The 26,044-nt window shown below is 41.5% G+C and overlaps 1 protein-coding gene across 5 annotated transcripts in view; it reads left to right on the forward strand.

Annotated features, from left to right (window-relative positions):
* Window positions 1-25,842, forward strand: part of LRRC4C (leucine rich repeat containing 4C) — a 1,557,030-nt gene extending 1,531,188 nt beyond the window's left edge. For all 5 annotated transcript variants that reach the window (XM_045291148.1, XM_045291149.1, XM_045291147.1 and 2 more), the window contains one exon: window positions 22,992-25,842. In XM_045291148.1, coding sequence (XP_045147083.1) covers window positions 23,034-24,956 — 1,923 coding nt within the window. In that variant the 5' untranslated portion in view covers window positions 22,992-23,033 and the 3' untranslated portion in view covers window positions 24,957-25,842. The remainder of the gene's footprint in view (window positions 1-22,991) is intronic.
* The last annotated feature ends 202 nt before the right edge of the window (window positions 25,843-26,044 follow it).

The following is a 26,044-nucleotide window of genomic DNA, read 5'->3' on the forward strand; positions in this document are numbered from 1 at the left end:
TTTAGGGAAAGAGACTTTGATGACCTATATAGCACTGAGAATCCACAGTGTGTTTAATATTTTTTTAGGTACTTACACAGAGGTTTGTCGTCATTATTGTTGTGGACGCTATGGTGTGGCTATCAGGCTCCTGATGACTCCACGCACACACTGCCCAGCCCAACATTTGTTTAAACCACAATTGTTTGTGGATTGGACCACTCAGATCCACAGATTTGAATTGGCTGAGTTTTTAAAAGCCAACCACCAAGCCTTTTGTTGTGGTCCATGGCAGTCTGAAAGACCCCCTGAAACTTGGTTAGCATCACAGTAGCACAGGCACTACCACTGCCAACTGGGTGGTGGCTAGATTTGAAGTACATTGGCTAGGAAGCCAACCGAGTTCTCCTGCAAGGAAAGTGAAAATTCTACCTCTAAATCAGCACTGATCCCTAAGCCATTGTGTTGTATGCAGCTGAGAGGATTCAGACTCATTGCAGCATGACGAAGAAACAGGGTGAACTGTCGTTAGAGTTTCCTTGGCTGGACCTTTCCAGGGCACACTTGATCGGTCTTTTCTCGTGTAGCGCGCTAGCTTGGTTTAAACCACTAATCCTTGGTTAGCAGCTGAATATTAACCACTGTGCTAGCAAGACTCTTTTTTAAGTTATCGTAGCCCCATCAAAGAGAGCTGGAAATAAATGGAGCTGGAGCTGATGGTTCAGTTCTAGGCTGTACCACAGGCTGGCTGAAAAGCCTTGGGTATAATGTTCAAGGGTCCTTTTCTGTTTCACAAAAATGAGACTAATGTGACTTGGCAATGGGTTAGTTAGGATCAGCTATGATCACCCGGTCAGCACACTGTAAAGGTGCTTCATCTCTTCCTAAATGAAGGGAATGAGTTCCTGAAAGAGAAGCCCACTAGCCTAAAACTAGGCCAAACCACTGCCATTGAGTTGATTCCACCTCAGTGTCCCTAGATGGCAGAACCAAAACTGCCCCATATGCTTTCCATTGCTGTTGATCACTATGGAAGACTGCCTCATCATTCTTCTGCAGAGTGACAGGTGGGTTTGAACCTCTGACCTATTGATTAGCAGTGTAATGCTCTAACCACTGCAGCCCAGAGCTTCTGAATGCCATACAACTAGTAGAAAATGCCCCTATCTGTTTGTTCAGTGTTAAAAGGGGCTTGGTCTCAACCGACCTCCTTCAGTTACTAACAGTGTGATTTGGGATAAGTGACAGAGTGTCTGGTCTTTATCAGTGTGTAGGAGAAAACTGTTCCTACTTCATGTGATTGCTATGCTTTAAAAAACAAAAAACTGTGTTCATTACCTGCCACAGAAATAGCACTGTTTCCCTCTCTGCTTTCCTCTCTCCCACTTTCTGCTTTGCTTCACTTTTAGGATGCATTCAAAATCCAAAGGGCTACTTTCCAAAATGTATGCAGTGCTTATAGTTTAAAATTAACTCACAGTTCATACACTAGCTCACTTTAGCCAGATAAAAATGAGAAAAGAAAGGGAGCTAATATCCCACCCATTGTACAGATGAGGAGAAAGAAGATTCAGAAATGTCAATGACAAAAAGTGGTTCGAGTGGGTTAAGAAGTTAAGATTTTACTGTGTGTGTGTGTGTTTTAAACACATTAACAATTCCTGTTATTATTTGAAATAATTGAAAGAGTCCATTTTATTATGACAATACTGAAGACCATTCTTCTTATTTTGGGTCCTAGGCTCATGAATTTTAAGGATCAAACCCGAGGATTTTAGGCCATCTTCCTAATGTATAGTAAGAGGAGTAAACTTTTGAAAAGGGAGGAAGAAAGCAAATAAGGATAGATTAGCTGCACCAGCTATCTATTCTAAGCTCCTCTCTAGTTTCTCATTTTTCCATCTGTAGGACATGCAGAAATACATTTCTCTAGGTTGGCCATTGACAAGTCAGTGGTTTTGCAAAGCAAAACCTTAGTGTTGCTGGCTGGAGAAAAGGGGTGGAACAAGGAGAAACAACTCAAAGTAGAAGTCAGGCATTTTTCAAAGATTGTCTTAATTCACTAGTGCTGCTATAACACAAACTCCACGTATAGATAGCTCTGACGAATAGAATATTATTTTTCACAGTCTGAAGAATGTCAAAATTGTGTACATAAATTCATTCTGTGTCCCGTTATTTAGACATTTTTGCATGCTGTTCGTCTTTATCCATGTGTGCCTCTGTGTCTAATTTACTGTTTTTATAACTCAGAAGTGATAAGATTTAGAACCCACCATATTCTAGGTTGATCTACTTAGCAAAACAAAGAAGCCTTACTTGTAAACAAGCTTACATCCAAGTGTATGTTGTCATAAGCCAACAAGTTGATTCCCACTCACAATGACCTTCTATTACAGAGTTAGAACAGACATGGGGTTTCCCAGGCTGTAATCTTCAGAGAAGCAGATTGACAGGCCATCCTGCTACAGAGCCACTGAGTGAACTGCTGTAGATGGCAGTCAAATGCTGAAACATTTTGATTCCTGTCCTGATTTTACCATGAGGTAGTTTGAGATGGGATTGATGAGTTAGGATAAGAATGACGATCATACCATACTTTCTACATGGATTTCACTTTTTATAACACATACTATGGACTAAAGTGGATCATTCGAAGATCCCTTTGGCTTAGTAAGACATGTATTTGCTTCCCTTTAAAGAAGAGTAATGAAAGCATAATGATTTGCATTAGCATCACCCAGCATCTATAACATCCCTATTCAAATATGTCAGTCTTGTGCCTTTGCAATTGGATTATTCTTTCTAAAATGCATCCTTTAGAGCAGCAGTTCTCAACCTGTGGATCAGAACCCCGTGGGAGTTGAATGACCCTTTCACAGGGGTCACCTAAGACCATCGGAAAACACATATTTCGGATGGTTGGGGGGGTCACAACATGAGGAACTGTATTAAAGGGTCACGGCATTATGAAGGTTGAGAACCACTGCTTTAGAGAATAACAAGAGATGACAGATGATGAAAGTAAACCAAGGAGTGACTGTCCTCATCCAAACCCAGGCAAAAGTGATTACGCAAGAGCAGTTAAATACTGGAACCAGTTGCCATCCAGGCAATTGAAAGTCATGATGCCCTCAGGTGTGTCAAAGTAGAACTGTTCTCCTGGGATTTCCACGGCTGATTTGGCAGCAGTAGATCAATAGGGCTTCTTCCCAGATGTCTCCAGGTGAATGCCAACGTACAATCTATTGATTAGCCATACGGTATATTAACAAATTGCACCAGTCAAGGATTCCAGCGGTTAAATGGGGGGCATACATAGGTTTCCCAACTCTGATCTCTAAGTTCTCCTAGAACACCCAGGTTCTCATTGCTTCTCATGTATAATCCTGATTTTTTTCCTAGCATATTTGTGGAAATTATGCCTGATAGATCAAATGAATAGAGGGGCACACATTTTTTTTTGGTTTGCACAGTACTAGGTTAACTGAAACTAATGCATATTGGAACACTATCCCTGCTTCGCAGGTTCCACGGTAACCACCAGTAAATCTGTTATCAAGGAACTATGTGCAAAAGAGGACTTGGTTTTGATAGGCTCTAGCTACATTTAATATGGCACCATGGAAAACGATAACTCTCTTAAGTAAATAAATAACAATCAAATTTTCAAATGTCCCCATGGGCTATATAACTCTCTCTTTTGTGGCCATTATGGGGAAACAAAGAAATAACTGATTCCAGTAATTTCCATTATCGGACTTGTCATCACCAAGGTTTCCTCATTATGCAATGTTAACATTGTTGAGGTTACTCGAAGCCAGTTTCCAGTTGCAATTAGGAGGCCATCCCTGCCATCTGTACTCTGATTAAATGGCGTTGCCTGGAAATCACAGCAAGAGTCTACTCTATTTCCTCCGTTTGTTCAGATCTCATAAACATAGACTCAATTAAAGAGAGTTTCCTTATCAGGTTTTTGTGGTTCATTCTGGTGAATTTATTAAGCTGTAAGTCATGCTGGAAACTAGAAGGCAGGGACTCTGAAATCTTCCCTGGGAGCCGGGACTATCTATATGGAGAGGTTGTTTCCAGGTCTCAGGAAGTCCAGAATAGACAGAAGCAGAACAGACAACAAGAGTCGAGAATCCAGAGGGGTTTTTCAGAACAAGGATCCAGAGCAGAGGAGTGACTATCTATCCCAAAGGCCATCTACAGTGAGAAGAGCATTATGTCACATGTCACATGCACAATGCACGCTAAGTAAAATCAGAGCTTACTCTTAGCACTCGTTATTCAGACCTCAATTACTGGCAGAATCTCTTAGTAGCGCTTCAGGTTTCACAGTTCACACTTTCCTATCCATCACCCATCTTTTGTGTGAACCTGCTGGTCCTTAAATTGTCTTCTCTTTTTCATTTTTTTGTGTGCATTTCAGCAAAAAGAGAAAATTCTGGCCCCTACTCTCCTTCCTCTGACTTAATATAGAATCTAAAGTCTTCTGTCTGATTTTCACAATCTGGTCTTACGTTATCCTACCCCCCACCCCTCACACTGCTTTTGGCTACAGGCTCCTACCAGAACTCAGCACGCACCTCTTTCTGCTGTATGCTCAGACATTTTCCTCCCACTCTATGTCCATCTCCCAGCAAACTCCTCTCTCTTTCATTCTGTTAGTGCGTCTCCCATAACACACAGTGCACTACACTGCAGCGCTGCCCACTGAAGTTTAGCTCCTTATTTACTTGCCTTTGAAAACCCGTCCCCTGAGAGATTCTTGATGGGAGACACCTATGTCAAGCACTTGACACCTTGTATGAACATTTAGGAAGCACTTACCTGATCGTACTGAATGAATGAATATGTTTTTCTATCATCTGGGAAGCTAAACCTTTTCCTTAGAGCAATACATATGTCATCTTTGAGCTTTCCCTTCAAACCTCAATGGTTTTCTTTCAGAATACTTCCAATTATCTCCACAGTCAAACACACACACACACACACACACACACACACACACACACACACACACATTCAGTTTGGTGTTTGGGCATTGGTTTAGGATTGGTTGTTGTGTTAGGCTTGTCTCAACGCGGTGCTTTAAATGATCCATGATGGAAGATTCCTAAGTGAAAGGAGCTTCCTTGTAGGTGAAGATCCCACAGTACTGGTGAGCACACTTAGAATTATGTATATTACGAGAGCTGAAAAAACTGTAGAGATTCTTTCCCAGCATCCTACTTGAGAACTTGCCTGGGGTTATATGTCTGTGTATGTTCTGGTATGCTGTCTAGGAAATTAGAGCTTTGTACTGTTTAATAATGAACAGGAAAGTGAGGACTTGATAAAGCAATAGAAGGTGTATTAAAATTAGAATGGTTCTATATTCATGGTACTTACTCTCTGCAGATTTCCTCTCATGGCAATTTAAATTGGATTCCTTATTACAAAAATCCATATGGCTTTTGGGTGTGATTGTTTATTTGTTTTCCACCTATCACAGCAATGATGACCTTGGCACAGGGCATTTCCTAAGGATTAATGAGCAGTTGGGGGTTAATGGCCATCAACTCCCCCCAGCCAGCCATCAATCCGAAGGAAGCACTGGGAAGAAAGGTCATTAGCTGAATTTCCTACTTTCTGAAATCAAACCCTCCTCTCCCGCCTCACAGATGATCCTGATAGATTTTTTTTTTAAGCTGCTGTAGTTGTATGCTGTACCCTAACAGGGCGTCTATATGTATGCGTGTGTGTATATATATATATTCAATTCTCAAGTAAAAAAGAATAATGATTACCTTCTAAGAGCTGACAGGAGAATGTAATAAGCAGAAAAAATTACGTTCCACATTTTGATTAAACGTTATTTGAGACAGTCAACTTTTTCACTTAGCTTCTTTCCCTCTCTTTTTAACTGGAAAATCTGGAGAGAATGATTTTATTTTGCATCTGAGAACCTAAAATACATGTCCGATTTGTGTATTTGAACCTTCCACTAAGCATCCAACCTTAGATTTGGATTTGGGGGTGAATAGTTTGGTTATATTTGTTTTAACTGTATATAAGTTGTTCTCATTTATCCTTGTATTCAGTTAATATTTACTGATATTGATAATCATGATGTTTTCTTCTTTGACATTAGTATTAGTCATGGTCACCCCAAGTACACTAACCTCACCACAGATGAGTCAATTCCAACTCATAGTAATCCTATGAAACTGCTCCATAGGGTTCCTCAGGCCTTACAACTTGGCAGAAGCAAATAAACTCATTTTTCTTCCACACAGTGATTGGTGGATTTAAATCACTTACCTTGTCGCTAGCAACACATAGCCTACTATGCCACTAGGTTGATACACAAATATTAAAATCCATACCTTTTCCCACTTTATTTTCCTCATAGGAACAAACTCCAATAAAATGCAAGAAAGGCCTGAAGCAAAGTTAGGAATAAAAAGAAAGTTGAAGTATTTTTCTTTGTTGAAACATCTCAGCCAGATTTCATCCAATTTTTGAGTCCACCCAGAACCTATAAGGGTTTAAGAACAACAACAACAACAACAACAAAATAACTGCTGAAAACCATAAGGAGCACATGTCTACTGTGACACACATGGGTCTCATTGAGTTGGAATTGCATCAAGATCAGCTGATTTGGTTCTACGGTTTCATTGCTTAAAGTGAGTTTTCAGTCATGCACTCATATGCTGATTTTCATTAACTGAAACTTTCCCATTGTTGAGGTTGCCATAGGGGTGTGTGTGTGTGTGTGTGTGTGTGTGTGTGTGTGTGTGTGTGTGTGTGTGTGTTGGGGTCAATATGTAAGGAGTAATTATTGATTTTGCATGCTCTCATTTCCATTTATTCTACCTCATGCATCACTCTTATCTTTAAGGTCTGCAAATGTGTCGTATTAATGACCCTTGTTTTGCTATCTGTTATAAAATTAGTTATCAAGATGATCCTTGAGTATGAATTGAATCTAGGCTTTAGTAATTCAATTCAATACAATAGACATAGTCCCTCTCTTCAGGGCGTTTATAATTAAGTGGATCAAACAGATTCCCAAACATTCAGATCGTGGCAAATCGGTTTGGGTTATTGTTTTTGAGGTTCAAGTCAGTTCAGCTGCAATAGGACCCGATTCACGACAGAAGGAAACCTGTGCTATCCTCATTGCTGGCAGGGCTGAGCCCCATGTTGCAGCCACTGGGATCCATCTCCTTCAGGGTTTTCCTCTTTCTTGTGGCCCTTCCACTGTACCAAGTATGGGGTACTTTTCTAAATCCAAACCAAATTCACTGTCATTGAGTCCATGCTGACTGACAGCGACCTATGGGACAGGGTTGAACCGCCCCGTGAGTCCCCAGACTGTGCCTGTCATGGGAGTGGTGAGCCCCACCCTTTTCCCTTGCAACTGTTGACCTTGCAGACTGCAGACCAACGCGTGACCACGACACCACCAGCACTACTTCTACTTGTCTAGGGACTGGTCAATGTGTAGTCATGCTATTATAGACGCTTGGGAGAAAGAGGAAATAACATTGGTCAGCAGAACTGAGAAAGGCTTGGTAGAAAGAATTATAGAATGGCCTCTAAAGTTGGGTAAAATCTTGACAGAAAAGTTCGGGGTAGGTAGACTGAGGAAAGAGTCGGAGCAAGGCCATAAAGACAATAGCCATTCACTCCCTTCAAGTTGATTTGGACTCATAGAATCCTGATAGAGGGTTTCTGAGGCTTGGCAAATCTTTATGAAAATAGATTGCCTCATCTTCCCTCCATAGAGTAACTACAGGGTTGAAACCGCCAAGCTTCTGGTTTACCTGACAGCACCCCTAAGGTCCCCGGAAGAGGAAAAATGAAGGCTATATATATTTAAAACAGAGAACAAAGTGCAGTCTAGCCAACATTATGGAGAGCGGTAGGAAATAAAACTTTGAAAGCAGCCCAATGGTTGTCTCATCTTAGAATTGATCACACATCCCACCAAAGCAGTGGTTCTCCACAGGGAAGGGGTTTTGCCCCACTCCTTAAAGGAGACGTTTGACACCATCCGGAGACCTTGTAGATGATCAAAACGTGGGGCCCTACGGAGACCTCATGGTAGAGGCAGCAAGAGGCTGAAGCTGTTTTCTTTAGGCACCGGGGAACCATTGGTGGATTCTGTTTTCTTACACTGTGGCTGTGTGGGTTCCTGTATATTGTTGTACGGAATCTGCAAAGCAGCTCTTTGAAAATCTCCGGTGGGAAAAGTATAAAAAGAAAAGACCAATTAGGGAAATAAGCAATAGCATGTATTAATCATTTGATGGCTCCTGAACTTGTCGTGGGCGGGGTGTTGAAAAAAGAGAGAAAAAGAAACACGGTTTTCATGCTGTTCTGTTGCAGACATTTTTAGGCCCCAGACAGTGAGCGTGGTGTTGTTACAAGCATGTGCAGTTCTGAACACCGGAGCATTCGGATCACTTTCCTTGAACAGGGAAAACATCCTGCAGTGTGTGGAGTTGCAAGTTTTAGGGTGTTTCCTCCTCTTCGGATAATGCATTTCTCTTAGCACAGTTGTAAGAACAAGAGGAGCAGACCCTTGAACACCCCTAATTCCACCCTTTAATTTGAGAAACAAGCCAGGCATCTGTATTGCATGTCTTCATAAGTAATCAACCTCAAAAAGTGAATTGTGATCCAAGAATTCACAAACAGCCAGAAACCGTATTCCTGGTTGAGTATCTTTTCCACATCATGAGGGTAAACACACTGGAAAGAAAAATAAATGCGTGTATTTCAGCTTCGCCAAGGTGTAGTTGTCTTTCGGGGTCTGATTTCTCTCTCTGTTTTTGTTTTTGAACATTAAGTAGACTTGACTTTCCATTGCTAAGAGAAGTTTGGAACTGTCACCACCACCCCAATCCCTTGCCTGCTCCATCCTGTCCTTAAAGATGTGACAGTAGTCTCAGAAGATCTTTACCACCCATGGGTTTTCTCACAAGTGGTGAAGTAAGTCCCAGGAGCAGGCAGGGAATGATACAACTCCTTCATTTTCAACTCAGCTGGCAGATTATTTGACTTGCTGCCTGTAGGAATTGTGTTCTGTGTTGTAAGATTGACCTCATTTTACCTAAAGGCAGAGTCGAACCTCCTGAATTCAGAAACACGTGTAACTGACATATGCGGAAGCAGATGATGAAAACTTTTACCTAGGAATTTCCAAGGCAACATTGTTATTTTAGGCACATGCAGCAGAGGGCATTGTTTGGTTAAACATCAACCAGGGTGCTACTTACAATACCAGATAAAGAGAAAGAAATAGTGAAGCACCACACACACACACACACACACACACACACACACACACACACATGTTTTCATACGCAAACATGACAAAGACAGATAAATGATCTTTAAATTACGTTGTTCTTCTCAGCTCTCCTTTATTAGAACAAACTCCTCAGAAAACAGCTCAACATGGGATACGCATTGCTCCAGGATTTGGTGAAACTCCTTCTGTGGGAATGTGGTTCTTCAGGTCCTAGGGATCAAGTGGTGAAGATGACAGCCTATCATGGAGACTTCAAGTTTGCAAACTTATCTGTCTACAATCTGCTGCTGTCTGCTCAATAGAAACAACGCTTGTGCATTGATGCCTCTGCGCCTTGGCACATCATTTCCCACTGAGAAGAGAGGGAAAGTAAGAAAATAATGACTAACGACACATGAAAAGTGTTCTTCGGTGACTTCGAGTCTGGTCAACGCTGGGCATCCCTCCATACAACAGAGGGAAAGAGCACCCAGTCCTGCGTCATCCTCCCAGTTGCTGTGTCAATGCATCTTCTCAAAGGTCTCCCTCTTTTTGCCACCCCTCCCCTCTATTTTACAAGGATGGTGCTGTTCTCTAGGGGTTGCTATCTCCTGACAACGTGCCCACCATAGGGGAGACAAGTCTGAAAAGAATGATATGGCCTTCTTCTTCACACAGTCCAACTTCTTTGATTATTTGCTCAAAAATAATCTTAATTGCTGGGCAAATAATCCTAACGCTTAATCGTGCACATGTAGAAACTGTACATGGATCATGAGGCAGCTGTTCAATCAAAACAAGGGGACAGAGCATGGATTAAAACCACAGACCACAGAAGGTATACACCAGGGTTGCATCCTCTCACCATACTTATTCAATCTGTATGCTGAGCAAATAACCAGAAACTGGATTATATGATGAAGCATGTAGTATCAGGACTGGAGGAAGGCTTCTTATCAGCCTGTGATATGCAGTTGGCACAGCCATCAAAAATAGCAAATAACAATAAGTACTATGATGAACAGACAGCTAGGCCAACTGACTGGAAGAGATCCATATTTGTGCCCATTCCAAAGAAGGTGACCCCACAGAATGCTCAAATTATAGAACAATATCACTTATAGCACATGCCATTAACATGCTGCTGAAGACCACACAGCCAGTTACAGGAGCACATTGACAGGGAACTGTCCTACATTCAGGCTGGATTCAGAAGAGGGCATGAAACAGGGGTATCATCTCTGATATCAGAGGGTTATTGCCTAAAAGCAGAGAATGCCAAAAAGATGTTTACTTGTGTTTTGTTGACTGTGCCAAGGCACTCGACTGTGCGAACCATAATAAACTCTGAGAAAAAATGTGAATCCCAGAGCACTTGAGTAGTGGTCACGAGAAACTTGTGTGTGGATCAAGAGGCAGTTGTGCAAACAGAACCAAGGAATGCTGCATGGTTAACAATCGGGAAAGGTATGTGTCATGATGGCGTTCTCTCTCCGTACTTATTCAGTCTGTCTTCTGAGCAAATAGCGAGAGAAGCTAGCTTATATTATGAAGAACGTGGCACCAGGAGTGGAAGCAACAACAACCTGTGTGATACGCAGATGGCACAACCTTGCTTGCTGAAAATGAGGAGGATTTGATGCATTTGCTGATGAAGAGCAAGGATTGCAGCCTTGTTTATGGATTTTGGCTCAACGGGAAGAAGAGCAGAATCCTCACACCTGGACCAATAGGGAACATCATGATAAATCATTGAGAAAAGGTTGAAATTGTCAAATATTTTGTCTTTCTGGCATCCACAATCAATGGTTATGAATGCAATAGTCAAAAGCTCAAAAGATGTGTTACATTAGGTAAATGTGCTGCACCAGACCTCTTAGGGCAGTGGTTCTCAACCTTCCTAATGCCACGACCCTTTAATACAGTTCCTCATGTTGTGGGGATCCCTCAACCATAAAATTATTTTTGTTGCTACTTCATGACTGTAATTTTTCTACTGCTATGAATCAGGGGACCCCCGTGAAAGGGTCATTTGACCACTAAGGGGTCCCGACCCACAGGTTGAGAACCGCTGTCTTAGAGAATTGAAAGTCAAGGGTACTACTTAGAGGACTAAGGTGTGCCTGACTCAAGCCATGGTATTTTCAATTGCCTCCTATGTGTGTGAAAGTTGGACATTGAATAAGGAAGACCAAAGAAGAATTGCTACATTTGAATTAAAGTGTTAGAGAAGAATATTGAAAGTACCATGAACAGCTAAAAGGACAAATTAGTCTGTATTGCTAAGAAGTATCGCCAGAGTGCTCCTTAGAGGCAAAGGTGGAAAGACTTCATCTTACCTACCTTGGGTCTACACTCAGGATACACCAGTCCCTGGAGAAGAACAGCACACTTACTAAAGTAGAGGCTGTAGTAGAAAAGTGGAAGCCTGCAACCAGATGGACTGACAGTGACTGCGACACGGAGCTCAGGCACAGGAACATCCTCAGGATGGCGCAGGACCACGCAGGTGTTCTTCCATTGTGCACAGATGTATGATGGCTCGGCACCTAACAACAACATAAATACAAATTAAATATGGTAACATGAGAGAACCTCTGAAAAGGCGAGTATTTCAGGGATAGGAGACATAGATACATAGGTATTGGGAGGTGCGGTCAGTTTGGATTTTGTTGTAAGGGGAGGTGGCTAACAGGGACACTATAACTCAGGGAATTGCACAAGCATATTTATAATTTAGAAAGGTAATCCACATTTTATGTGAAGAATTCATTGTAGCAAGACAATTTCATAAACAGAGCAAGGTTATAGGTCAGAAGCCAACGAAGTTTCCTACATGTTTGTCTTGACCAACTGAGTATATTATAATAGCATTTATGGAGATGCAGGGGCAGTTTTGGAACTGGAATTCAGCATATAGTATGCTATTGATTTCATGTAATCTTAACAATATCTATTCAGTGTTGTTATCATCACTCTCACTTATGAAAACATGGTTCATAAAGGCCCTGAGGTAGTTAGTTTATTGTGCCAACCTGGCCCATAAACACATGTGGGGTTAATTGAAAGGTGGAGGGTTAAATGACTTGGTGAGCCTAACCTTTCTAGTTCTTGGGTCTCTTGCTTTGTGATGGTCGCACCAGGGTGCAGTTGCCTTAGCCAGTTCCCTGTTTTAGCTTGCAAGACTGACTTCCTGCAAGACATCACTGAGGCGAAGCCTCATGGACCTACCCCATGTAGCCCTGGGTGCTGGAGCAGCCATGTGGAGACCCCTCCCAGAGTTGAGATACTTACATGTTCACTGACTCAGCTTTCCTCCTGCAGTCAGCGTCATGCGTCTGTTTTGTGAGATGGAGGAGTAGTTTGTGGATTGGTTTCGGACAAATGGGTTAATGGATTAATGTTGGACTTGTGGGCTTGGGCAGCACTGGGTTGGGATATTTTCTTGATGCACACTCAACCTTTATATAAAACTCCCTCTTCTGCATGAGTTTCTGTGGATTTGTTTCTCTAAAGTACCCAGACTAACACAGGACCCATTTGCCAAGATCAACTGTAGTACCTCTAAGTCAACCTTCTCATTAAATTATTTCCACTCTACTAAGTCATACACTACGAAGCCCTAGGGGTACTGTTTGTTAAATGGTGGACTACTAACTCCAAGGTTGATGTCTCCAGGCCCTCAGCAGCTCTGTGGGAGAAAGATGAGACTGCTGCCATAAAGATTTACAAGGCCTCTGAATTCTTATATAGGATCACCAAGAGTTGGAATTAACTTGATGACAATGAGTTTTTTTTTTCTCATACAAATATCCGTCCTTTCTTAGACTTCAGCATTGACTGTATATTGGAGAGTACTAGAGAACCCAATGAATACTGCAGTGTGGACGTGAACAGCACACAAAATAAGAGATGCCCATTCCCTAACTTGGAGAACAAACTTTCCTAAGTGATAATCCCTCCATGTACTAGCAGGTTTTAATGGGCTCAGATGTAGAAGCGAATCTGGTCTGTATTGCTATCCCATGTTCTATAGGACTTTCTGTTAGTCGTGCTGTTGAATTGGTGCTGACTCACAGTAGCCCATTGTACAACAGCATAAACACTGGCTGCCCCTGTACCATCCTCACAAGTGTCCTGTTTCAGCCTGTTGTTGCAGCCACTCTGTCAGTCTAGCTCATTGAAGGTCTTCCTCTTTATTGCTGACCTTCTGAATCCTTTTCGTAAAACTTTCAGGTTGTCTGTTTATATTGTTTATATACTTCTTCTATAGCAACTTAAATGTCAAATACATTGGTTTGTGTTGTGTTTACATGTATTTAGGTACATTTTTCATATATATGTATGAAATATACACACATTTATGTATATGTCTGTGCGTGTTAAAGATCCTGGTGGTGAAGTTGTTAAGCAATTAGCAATAAGGGAAAGATTGGTGGTAACCAATCCTTCTGAGGGAAATGAAAAACAAAACCTGGCCATCATATTCAGAGGATGAGAGCTTTGGAAACCTTATGGGACACTTATACTCTATCCTATAGGGTGGTGATGAGTCTGACTGCCCTCCACTGCACAAGCGAACAACATACATTTGTACTCTATCACCAACAAGGTTCTAAAGTTTCATAGAATGGAGCCAACCAAAGTCTCTTACTATGCTTACTAAGTGGTCCACTTACAGCTCAAAGGTCGGCTGCATCTCTGAAAACAGCCTTGACAATCAGTGTCCTAAAGACCACAGTCTTGAAAACCCTATGGCACGTTCTACTGGGCACACACAGTCACCGGGAGTCAAACTTCACTCACTTACTAACAGCAACAAACACAACACAACACTAGAGATCCCAGGGCCCCTGTCACATTGTCACTTTTGGCTGCCTCTTTTTGATTTGGGCTTTTCATATACAGTTTGCTCTATTCACTGCATCTTCTTTGCTGATGATACTATAGTGCAAACCCATTGCTGGCAAGTCCATCCTGAGTCATAGGAACCAGGTAGGGCACAACAGAACAGCTCTGCAGGGGTTCCAAGACAAAATATCCATGGAAGAACACTGGCACATTTTTCTCCCATGTAATTTGGTAGAAAGGTGTGGGCTGGAGCCATCTCCGCCTGGGGATTATATTCATGTTGAACCTTGCCAGACTACAGCTAGACATAATGATGCAATTGGTGACAACAATGTCCTAACACCTCTTCAAATGAAATTTGTTTTATGAATGTTTCCTGGTGTACTTCATTTGGTTGGCTACACTCTAAGATATTTAGAATCTTGTTGGAGATATAACAAATATGCATGTTGTTGCTTTGTGCTGTGGCGACTGATCAGCAGGCTAGTCCCTGTAGGACAGAGAGCAACTCTCCACAGTTTCCACCTGGGGGCTCTGCCACACTGCTCCTTCCCTTAGCTGCTCATGGCTGAACCACAGTGCTGCCAGGGCCCTTCTGTTGCAATACATTCACTTCTAAACACTGGATATAGAACTTATTTTACTAAGCTAGCTACACCTCCCAGAAAATAAAAAGGACTGTAGCCAATCCACTCAAAAAATATTGAATAGAAAAATAAAAATGTAAAGCCATGTTTTTCATTTTATTTTTAATCTAAAATGCTTTAAATCTCAGCTTTTGAAAAGAAACATTATAAGGTCAATGTGATTAGCTAAATGGCTGTCTGTTGACTTGAGAGGATTGAGTCTCTGGGTGAAAGCCATTTAAAATGCTGCAGCATTTCCATTACATGCCCAAGAGGGTCAGCCTCGGGCAATTTACCAAAAGAAAGGGGCGGGGAGAGTATTTTCTCGGAAAAAGTACAGTACCGACTGAATGATAAAACGGCAAAGCCCACTTTTTCTCTATGGCAAAGTTCAGCATAAATTCAATCCCCAGCCAGACATTCATCCACGTGGCAATTTCCCTCATCTCTACACCTCGTCACCAACTACTTCCATGGCAAGTCCTCTCTCTGACCCTAACCACCCAGAGTTCTGTCAGCCACATCCTTGGCTATCCTCCTCTGGGTCAAAAAACCCCACGGCTGGGACAGCTAGATTCCGGAGTCTATACAGATCTCTGCAGTTCAGATCAGCAAGCTTCCTTCCCTACCTCCCTGCCTCTCCTCCCCTCATCTTCCAAGTTAGAAAGTTGCTTTTCTTCATCACCCACCTAACCAGAGCTGGGTCTACACAAACCCATTCTGTTCTGCCAGCCCTGGCTTGTTCTTTTTATGTGTTCATTAGTCTTTAAATAAAAACTCTCAGTGTTTATGAAGACTACTTACCTATACTTTGTACCCATTTATTTTAACTAGAAAGGATACAATGGTAGAAACATATCAGTCAAGGTCTGGGAGAGTGCTAAGCAAGGTCCTCCATTGAATATCCCCAAGAATATGCCACTCTCTCTTTTGCGTATGGGTGCTGTCACCAATCCAGATGGCCTTGAGGAAAGGACTCCAGAGTCCCAGGGCCCCTAGTCACTGGGATTTCCATGAATATGCATGACTTGGTGTTAACACATAGTAATGGGTATCTAATCCATGAATATGCCTGCCTGCATCAGGTCCCCCTCCCTCCCTATAGTTTGTTAGGTGTGGGGCCTGTGTAGCAATCACACAGAGGTATGATTGCTTTCGTTAATTTTAGAAACCACAGTCAAAGGGCCAAAGGCTGCTATTTTAATCCCACATTTAATTTCTTTTAGGTAACGGTGTTATTTAATGTGTTGCTTTCCTTTATCTTCTACGTGATAACAGGCTTTAAAATTCAAAGACATATCCAGAAAAATGATGTTGGCACCGAGCCTCACCACCATTTTTTCAATAAGCATGTCTTGTTGCCTCTACTTCCTTTTTTTTCCTCTTGGGAGGTTCCAAATTGATAGTAATAAAGACATTGAAAAATGTTTCTGTTATTGTACTTTCTCTTCTGTGGCTACTGCTGAAAGGACTTTCTAGGAGAAGGAACATGGAGAGAGGAAGACAGAGAGAGAGAAACAGAGACAGAGAGATGAAGGATTGGGTGAGAGTTACGATAGAACTCACGTACTTACTGGTGGAAACAAGGTGAAGTGAGGGGTTTGGCTGCAAGTAACCTAAAAAGAAAAAGAACCGAAAGAAACGGATTATTTCGTAAAATAAGAAAGGCCCAAGGATGAGATTTCCAGAGTTTATTAACTCAGCTGCTTATCACAAACATCAATGACACAGTCTTTTTATGAATTCATTTATTCATTCAATCATTCATTTATCTATCTATCTATCTATCTATCTATCTATCTATCTATCTATCTATCTATCTAATCATCTATCTATCTCTCTTGCCCTGCATACCAGCTTTGTCCTCAGGCTGCTAGTTCCATTGGCTACAATATGGATGCAACAGATCTAGACATCTTATAATTGCAACTCTACCCAGAAATATACTTCTTTTAAATGATCTCCAATAGTTTTCTTCTTATAGTAAAGGGGGTGGCGGAGCCCTCTCAAAAATCCCATCATCTCACTTCTCATAACTCAGTGGATCCAAATTGTGTCTTATCTCTCGACCTTACTAGTCTTTGGGAACAGGATTGGTACTAACACAGTTTGCTTTCTTAGATGAGCGAAAGTTAGCCTACTGTCATTCCGTACCACCCCTGGGATAAAAATGGTTTTTGACTGTCTAAATGATTAAAAGAAAAATATATCTTTGAATGTTTAAATGATATGAAATTCAAATTCCAGTGCTCCTAAGTACAAATACACTTTGAGTGCCATGTGTCTATTTCTTATGGCTATTTTTTAGCACAATTGCAGAATTGAGCCATTGCAACGGACACTTCATTACCTTCAAATATTCAAATATTTAATAACTAACCCTTTAAAGGAGATGTTTGCTTAGCCTCAGCTTGAACCAAACTCGGTTCACCAGTGCTGGAACTAAGGCCATCTTCCTCCATCTCACAGAATATAGTGCTTTGTTATGATGGTGGAAGTGGTTGTTTTTAAGAGGGCGAAGACTTTTCCTGAGCAAAACTTTCTTTTAAAAGGGTAAGGGGCTAGGATGCTGGGAAAACAAGAAACATCGAGAGAAAGAAAGAGGAGGAAGGAGAGGAGCGAGTGAAAACTAGACTAAGATTCAAACAATTACTGACCTTCAGTGTTGTCCAAATCTGGCTCTCCGAACATCCATCACACATCTTGTTGATATTACAAACATGAGTTTATTGCTTACTGTGGTAAGGAAGAACAATGCGCCCCTTAACTTTGACAGGGTCTTAGGGCAGATATAGGCAGGGTCTTAGGTCTGATATAAGGTCAGAATTTTGGGAGAATGGGAAGTTTGAGGAGAATCTTTTGCATGAAGGAATTTGCTTACGATTGAGTGAGAATTCTGGTTGAACCAGCAAGTGCTAGTGGAAACAAGGTGAAGTGAGGGGTTCAAAGACTATTAGAGCACAAACTGTCACCTTTTGCTTTCTCTGGAAGAGTTGGTGGCTCTTTGAGGGATGTTCCTATGATCAACCATATGTTTTGGTAGGAGAATCCCAGGATTGGTGGGAAAAATGCTAGTAAGAGCAATGAAATAGAAAGCTCATGTTGCTATGTGCATCAAGATAAGGTTTCAGTGTTCAAGGTTTAGGATTTATGTGGAGTCGACAGACTACTTGGTTTTCAGTGTTTGCAGGGGTTTGTTGTCCATACATCTAAGTGAGAATGTGTGTAGGATGGAGAAAGGTTTGTGATTAACTACATCCATCTTCCTCCCACCTCACTTCCATACTGGTTCCAATGTCGACCCACAACCTCTGCTGATGCTGCAATCACACTGCACTAAATGAAGCATACACCATTAGTTACTCTTCTGCACACCCTTCTTCCTGCGGTGTCTCTCACTGCACTCTTTATCAGTGCGCTGGAACAGTGTGGGGAAGGAAGAAAGGTTTATTGACAAAAAACCTCCTCCGGGACCAGGCTCAGCCTATCCTAGCTGAATTCAAAACCCACACAAACCCTTTTGTAATAAATGTTGTCAGACATCATAATGGATAGTGCATACCTTTAAGTTGATTTCCTTTTGCTGTGGTACAAACATCCTATGAAAAGATGTGGGGGGAAATGGCTTCAGTTGTAAAAATAACATAATTTGGATTTTTAAAGTAGAAAAGACTTTACTGATAGTAGTCTGTTCTGTCCAGTGCGTGTTCTAAGCAAGCATTCTTAGCTGTAGGTTATAAATTAGCTTTGAACCAGCTGTAACTTCTGACTTGTTACTTATGGCTGATTTATAGAAAATGCCAACAATTGCAATCTCAAAAAGACCTCTGACCCTATAATGACTGAATTTTTAATTTCAGGAAAAAAATTTTTTGTTTTTATTCTTTACTTCCATAGTTATCAATATATATTAAATATACATTTAATTAAATGTTACACAAATGTCATACTTGGCATTATAGGGCTAAGGAAGCAAGAAATGGGAAATAAAACTACACCTGGGAAATGAGGAAAGAGAGAAACACATAGGATTAATGAGTTCTTATAATTAGTAGCACTATATCATTTCTACTTATGTTTTAGTGATTGCACGCTTCAGATTATGCCAGTAATCCTAAAACATTATTATTAATTATAACTAGCAGACAAGGAAAAAACGGGGGGCCCTGTAACTTTACTTTTAATATGGACTGGATTTTTATTATAAACTTCTTGTGAGGAGCCAGTCGGTGTAACCACCACCTGTCTGTAGTGGAGGTTTGTGTCTTGTAATGCTGAACAGATTTCAGTGGATCTTCCGATTTCGATGAAGTCGGAAGAAAGAACTGGAATCTACTTTGCGAAACCTGCCAGGGGAAACCCCATGAGTCACAACACTTGGATCCCCAACCCATCCTGGAGATATCTCCGGGCATGCTAGTCTTTCCTTCTGTGCAGTGAGGCACAACTCGATGGCAGCTAAGCACAACAACAGCACCTTGACACATATTAGGGCACAATTCTAGCCGAGTTTTTCTGGTGGGTGCCAGTATGGTGCTCGTGTTCCCTGTGGGAAAAGTGAAGTACGGAGACGTGCAGTAGCATTTCTGATCACTGAGGCCAAGCAGTTTGAGCAGGGATTTGAAGGCAAGGTATGTCTGCCTTTTTGGTATCATATTTTATAGAGAAAAAGGTCACAAATGGCAGAGTAGGGGCTTGCCGTCTCCATGGCCATGGTAACCAGTTATTTTTAAGGGTCACCAGAAGTTCTATAATGCTGATGAGTTTCATGAGGTGGGAAATGGGAAAGGAATAGAGGAACGGGACCCTGCACCCCATCCTTAAAAACATCTATTCATATGATGTATTGGAAATTTGATATAATCTTCTTTTTTTTAAGCATTTGTGAGTATGTACAGGGGTGGTAGCATGCCAAAAGCAATATACAAATGAGAAAAAGGTAGTGGTCTTCTTTACTGGAGTTGCCATGGGAATCTAAAAGGCCACATTTAAGTTTATATTGAAAGATGACTCCTAATCTAATGCTGCATATTAGGCCTGTCAATAGTACTGTTGTCAAAGGATAGGTTAGACAATGGGACTGGCCAATAAAGCCTAATCAACTGGCTTAACATAATAAGCCAGACCCTGACATCCAGCAATTCCTATATGTAAGGTCACACAGGCAAACTTAGATATTTACAGTTTTGCAGCTTTTTCACAGTCATTTTATTTAGTCCCATGACTTGCCAGGCATTGTGTGCAGTAGGCTAAGCAGACACCATTGGGTATGACCCCAGCCACCACAGTCTGTAGGCTAGCAATGGAAAACAGACCCAGGAACAAATGAACACCAGGCTCGATGGAGGGAAATGTCTAGCTAGAACTGCCACTGCCTGCAGGAAAGAATCAAATAGGTCTCCCTGGGAACGCGAGGAAAGGCTTCACTAAAATAGTAACTCTGAATCTATTAGTCAACTATCTTTGCTGCCACAAGGAAGGAGATTAAAAGCAAACCTCTACAGCCAGAGAACAAGATCCGTGACATTACGCTGTACTTTCCCATCTCAGGAAACCCCACTGAATGGGGTTTTGCCAGTGTGGGTGTGTATGTCTAAGGATGCTCCTTTTCCCAAGGAGCTGGAGATGATAGGTGTCATTAATGAGGAGGGCATCTTCTGTTATTTGGACAGAGCCTCTTCTCCACCTGGAATACTCTAGGTAAATGCAGATATTCAAAAGTGCTAGTGCACCCTGGGCAGTCTCACCCTGCAGGGAGGGTCGATAAGAAGCAGAAGCCCTTCACCCTTCAGCTCCGGGTGGTGAGAATGGCAGTGAGGGCTGTGACACTGGACACGAAGGGCATTGGCTAATCTCCAAGGCTCATTTGGGGCAACGCGGAGAGCCTCCCAAATGGGCTTCACTTGCTGTCTTATCACTCCTTTCATTCAAAATTCTTCTTTCTCTCATATTATCCAATTTATATTATCATTTTTCAAATAAGGGGATTGAGCCAGGAAGAACAAAGTGCACTTTCCAAGGGATCCAGAGAAGACCCATGGTTGATTGAGATGAGAGATTTAGAACAGATTACTAACCAAAGGGCCCTCACTGACTCCCGGCCCTCAAGTCAATGCTGACTCATAGCAACCCCCTGTACATATTCCGAGTGTGTTAGTTTGGGTTGACCAGAGAAACAAATTTATAGATGCTCATATGTATATAAGCAATAACTATTAATAAAAGAGCAATCGGATATTGAGAAAACATCCGAGGCCAGTTCAGATCAAATCCATAAGTTTGATATTAGCCCATATGTCCGATACTAGTCCATAAATGCCTCTCATTCTTCTCATGCAGTACTTGCAAAGATGCTGAATGCAGGAAGATCACAGACCAGTGGGTTGAAAGTCTTGTGGATCCAGTGGCAGTGGGAAAACATCTCAATGCTAGTGTGGGTCTCTTCTAGTTCCAGGGCTCCGGCTCCATCAGTGGGTCACCATGTGGCTTGTCAACAGGAATGTGAACCAGAGAGTATATCTCCCCCTTCCAGGGAGGAAGTCAGGAGTTCCCGGAATCCTCAGAAGGCCATGCCCCACACAGAGGCATCCTTGGTTATGACCTAATTACAAGCTAGCCTCCACCCTGTCACTCAAGTTGACAGGAGATTATGTAACTGCCACAGTGAGACTGTAACTATTTATGGGAGTAGAAAGTCCAGCCTTTCTCCCAGGCAGCTACTTGTGTTTTTGAACTGCCGTTCATGTGGATAATAGCCCAACTTTTAACCACTACACCACCAGTCCACGTTAAACCAACTGACATCGGCATATGCTGGGAAGCACAGGCTCTGTTGGACATATTTTTTTGTGTTGGAAGAGGTGCAGACAGGGATTTATTTTGTTTCCCTTACCATTTACAGAAAAATCAATAAAAATAGGAACACAAGGCATATAATACACATGTTATATTAATTTTTTTCTGTAGAGAAAAAAAGCAATACTTCGGGGAAATGATTTTCTCTGTGATATGCCTATCTATGGGTAGAAATGGATTATATTGAATTTTTAGTTCATGAGATGAATCTGTAGAAGTTCATGTACATGTGTTCATATCACAAAGTCAGTTTATTGTCAAAAGCATCATAAATTACCAATGCTTACACTTTAGGTCACCTCAAAGGAAAGGTATTTTAAAGAAATTAATTGTAAAAAAGATTTCGAATTTTCCCTCAGTTTCAAAGAAACTTTTTTTGTACATACCCACAGAGGAAGCAAACATGTTCTAATCCCTTGCAATGAACTTACTACTCATGGAAATGTCTTGCACATTGCTTCTCCTGTGATTAAAGTGTCTGATATGAAAAATGGACATAATAACAATACTTTCTTCACTAAAGAGCTGCGATTATTGGGTAGGACCAGGGCTATCCAATATATGCAGCCACAAAGGCCCGATGCTCAAAAGAGCCCATGCTTCTCTTAATGGTCTGTAGCTACCATCTTGAAAAATTCTCCTTCATTTTGAAACAATAGACCTTGCATCTTTTTGCACGGAGTCCCACTAATTAGGTAGCCAGTCCTGCACAGAATTGTTTATAAAGTTTATACAGGGAACATAGATTAATTCTCAATAAATGTTGGCCATTACTAATTTTGGAGTCCCTGGGTGGTAGAAACAATTAATGAACTCAGCTAGCAGCCAAAGAGGTTGGAAGTTTGGGTTCACCAAAGGGGCCTTCGTGGAAAAGCCAGGCGATCTATTTCTCAAAAACCAGCGATTGAAAACTATGACACACAGTCCTAATCTCACTCACATGGGGTCCTCATGGGTTTGAGTTGACTCAACAGCAATTGGTCTCTTGTTATTACTAATTTTGCAAAATATCTCAAGTTAGTTGGGCACAGGTCCAACATTTTATTTCATGATGTTTGTCCAATATACATGGCAATCCTAATGGTAGAGGACATTTTGCATCTGAGCCACTCTCTATTGGGAAACACTGCATTATAGTCCTCTGTCATTTCCCTGTGGTTGTTCATCTATGGGATATGGATTGTATATGGTGGCTAATTAGGACGTTTTTTATACATGTAATATAATATAATTGAGCCTGCATCTCTCCATAAGGGATTTGTGATCATTTGTTTCTTAGTCTGATATTTTTAGCTGGTATATTGACTGACTTAGATTTTTGCAAAAAATACACTTGCAGGACCTCTAATCCTCTTTTTCTTTATTTTTCTTATTTTATTTTTTTGCAGACTATTGGAACTCCAGAAGGACCAACACCAGATAAATTATGAATGTTGAACAAGATGACCTTACATCCACAGCAGATAATGATAGGTCCTAGGTTTAACAGGGCCTTATTTGACCCCCTGCTTGTGGTGCTGCTGGCTCTCCAACTTCTTGTGGTGGCTGGGTTGGTGCGGGCCCAAACCTGCCCTTCCGTCTGCTCCTGCAGCAACCAGTTCAGTAAGGTGATCTGTGTTCGGAAAAACCTGCGCGAGGTTCCAGATGGCATCTCGACCAACACTCGGCTGCTGAACCTCCACGAGAACCAAATCCAGATCATCAAAGTGAACAGCTTCAAGCACTTGAGGCACCTGGAAATCCTACAGCTGAGTAGGAACCACATCAGAACCATTGAAATTGGGGCCTTCAATGGTCTGGCGAACCTCAACACTCTGGAACTCTTTGACAATCGTCTGACGACCATCCCGAATGGCGCTTTTGTATATTTGTCTAAACTGAAGGAGCTCTGGTTGCGCAACAACCCCATTGAGAGTATCCCTTCTTATGCTTTTAACAGAGTCCCTTCTTTGCGCCGGCTGGACTTGGGGGAATTGAAAAGGCTTTCATACATCTCAGAAGGTGCCTTTGAAGGTCTATCCAATTTGAGGTATTTGAACCTTGCCATGTGCAATCTCCGGGAAATCCCTAACCTCACCCCACTTATCAAACTGGATGAGTTGGATCTTTCTGGGAATCACTTGTCTGCCATCAGGCCTGGCTCTTTTCAGGGGTTGATGCACCTTCAAAAACTGTGGATGATACAATCCCAGATTCAAGCGATTGAAAGGAATGCCTTTGATAACTTGCAGTCGCTGGTGGAGATCAACCTGGCACACAACAATCTAACATTGCTGCCTCATGACCTCTTCACGCCCTTGCATCACTTAGAGCGGATCCACTTACATCACAATCCTTGGAATTGTAACTGTGATATCCTTTGGCTCAGCTGGTGGATCAAAGACATGGCCCCCTCCAACACAGCTTGTTGTGCCAGGTGTAACACCCCTCCCAATCTCAAAGGGAGGTACATCGGAGAGCTCGACCAGAATTATTTCACCTGCTATGCTCCTGTGATTGTGGAGCCCCCAGCAGACCTCAACGTCACGGAAGGCATGGCAGCCGAGCTGAAATGCCGGGCCTCCACGTCTCTGACCTCGGTGTCTTGGATCACTCCCAATGGAACCGTCATGACCCACGGGGCTTACAAAGTGAGGATAGCTGTGCTCAGCGACGGCACGTTAAATTTCACGAATGTAACCGTGCAAGATACAGGCATGTACACGTGCATGGTGAGTAATTCCGTTGGAAATACCACCGCTTCAGCAACCCTGAATGTCACTGCAGCCGCCACTACTCCCTTCTCGTACTTTTCCACCGTTACCGTCGAGACCATGGAACCTTCTCAGGATGAAGCTCGGACCACAGATAACAACGTGGGCCCCACTCCACTGATCGACTGGGACACTACCAATGTGACCACCTCTCTCACGCCCCAGAGCACAAGGTCAACGGAAAAGACATTCACTATCCCAGTGACTGATATCAACAACGGGATCCCAGGAATTGATGAGGTCATGAAGACTACCAAAATCATCATTGGCTGTTTCGTGGCCATCACGCTGATGGCTGCAGTAATGCTGGTCATTTTCTACAAGATGAGGAAGCAGCATCATCGGCAAAGCCATCACGCCCCCACCCGGACTGTTGAAATAATTAATGTGGACGATGAGATTACCGGGGACGCACCCATGGAAAGCCACCTGCCCATGCCTGCTATTGAGCATGAGCACCTCAATCACTATAACTCTTACAAATCTCCCTTCAACCACACAACAACAGTTAACACAATCAATTCAATACACAGTTCAGTGCATGAACCGTTATTGATTCGAATGAACTCTAAAGACAATGTACAAGAGACTCAAATCTAAAACATTCATAGTTACAGAAAACAAACCATCAAAAAAAAAGACAATTTATTAAAAATGACACAAATGACTGGGCTAACTCTACTGTTTCAAAAAAGTGTCTTTACAAAAAAAAACAAAAAAGAAAAGAAATTTATTTATTAAAAATTCTATTGTGATCTAAAGCAGACAAAATTATGTGTATTCCTCAGAACCTGTTTTTGCTGCACTTATTTACTATTTTCCCACATTTCCTCCCTCCCTTCCCTGATTGCCATATTTTTCACAAGAGATCTCAATTCCCTAAAGACCTGGTCTAGGAAATTTTGTAAGAATTCTGTTACACTTTGAGATTTTTATGGTGAATTCTAGTGGTGAGATCCAGTCTATTTTGTCTCTCTTCTTTTTGCTTTTTTTCCCCTCATGCCATTATGAAGTAGTCCAATGGGGAATGCAATATTAGACATAGATTTTTAAGAGAGAACAAGGGAAAATGCAAGATCTTATATTTTTCATGTAATAACCTGTTCTGTATTTATGAGGAGGACCATTCTATGGAAAAGAAAAAGAAAAAAAAAGTAAGCAAACAGATTAATTTACATAAGTATCTATAAAACCCATGATCTTTTAAACAACTCTAGAACCAGAATTTGTAGTTCAAATGCTAAAAATAAGATTATAAATAAAATATTGTTGGTTTTTCTGTACTTGGGCAAAACTCATTTGTAGTGTAACTCAAATGTGAGAAATTTGAAGGTGGCCAATTGCTTCCTTTCCAAAAAAAGGAAATACTACAGTTTTCTTCATTCACGGCATTAATTTCTTCAGGGCCCTTTTTTGTTGTTGTTAGTTGAGTTTTCAATCTATATTCAAGGATGCTGTAGTATTTCCCCCTCCTCTTTAGGGGTAACCTTTGTAGGGTGGTAAGATTAAAAGATAACAATACTGTAAAGTAAATTCAATACTATTTGAAAACAAAGTTTCAGTATAGTTTATTTGCTGTCTCATAAATAAAATTACATTGGCTAGATGAAATGCCTTTATAGATTATGAAGGTATTATAAATCATTGATAATTAGAAAAGACTTCTTTCTGCTGGATGTCAGCAAGTT

This window comes from Echinops telfairi, unplaced genomic scaffold, assembly GCF_000313985.2.
Source record: "Echinops telfairi isolate 266 unplaced genomic scaffold, ASM31398v2 ScPeMD7_60;HRSCAF=208, whole genome shotgun sequence".
NCBI lineage: Eukaryota > Metazoa > Chordata > Mammalia > Afrosoricida > Tenrecidae > Echinops > Echinops telfairi.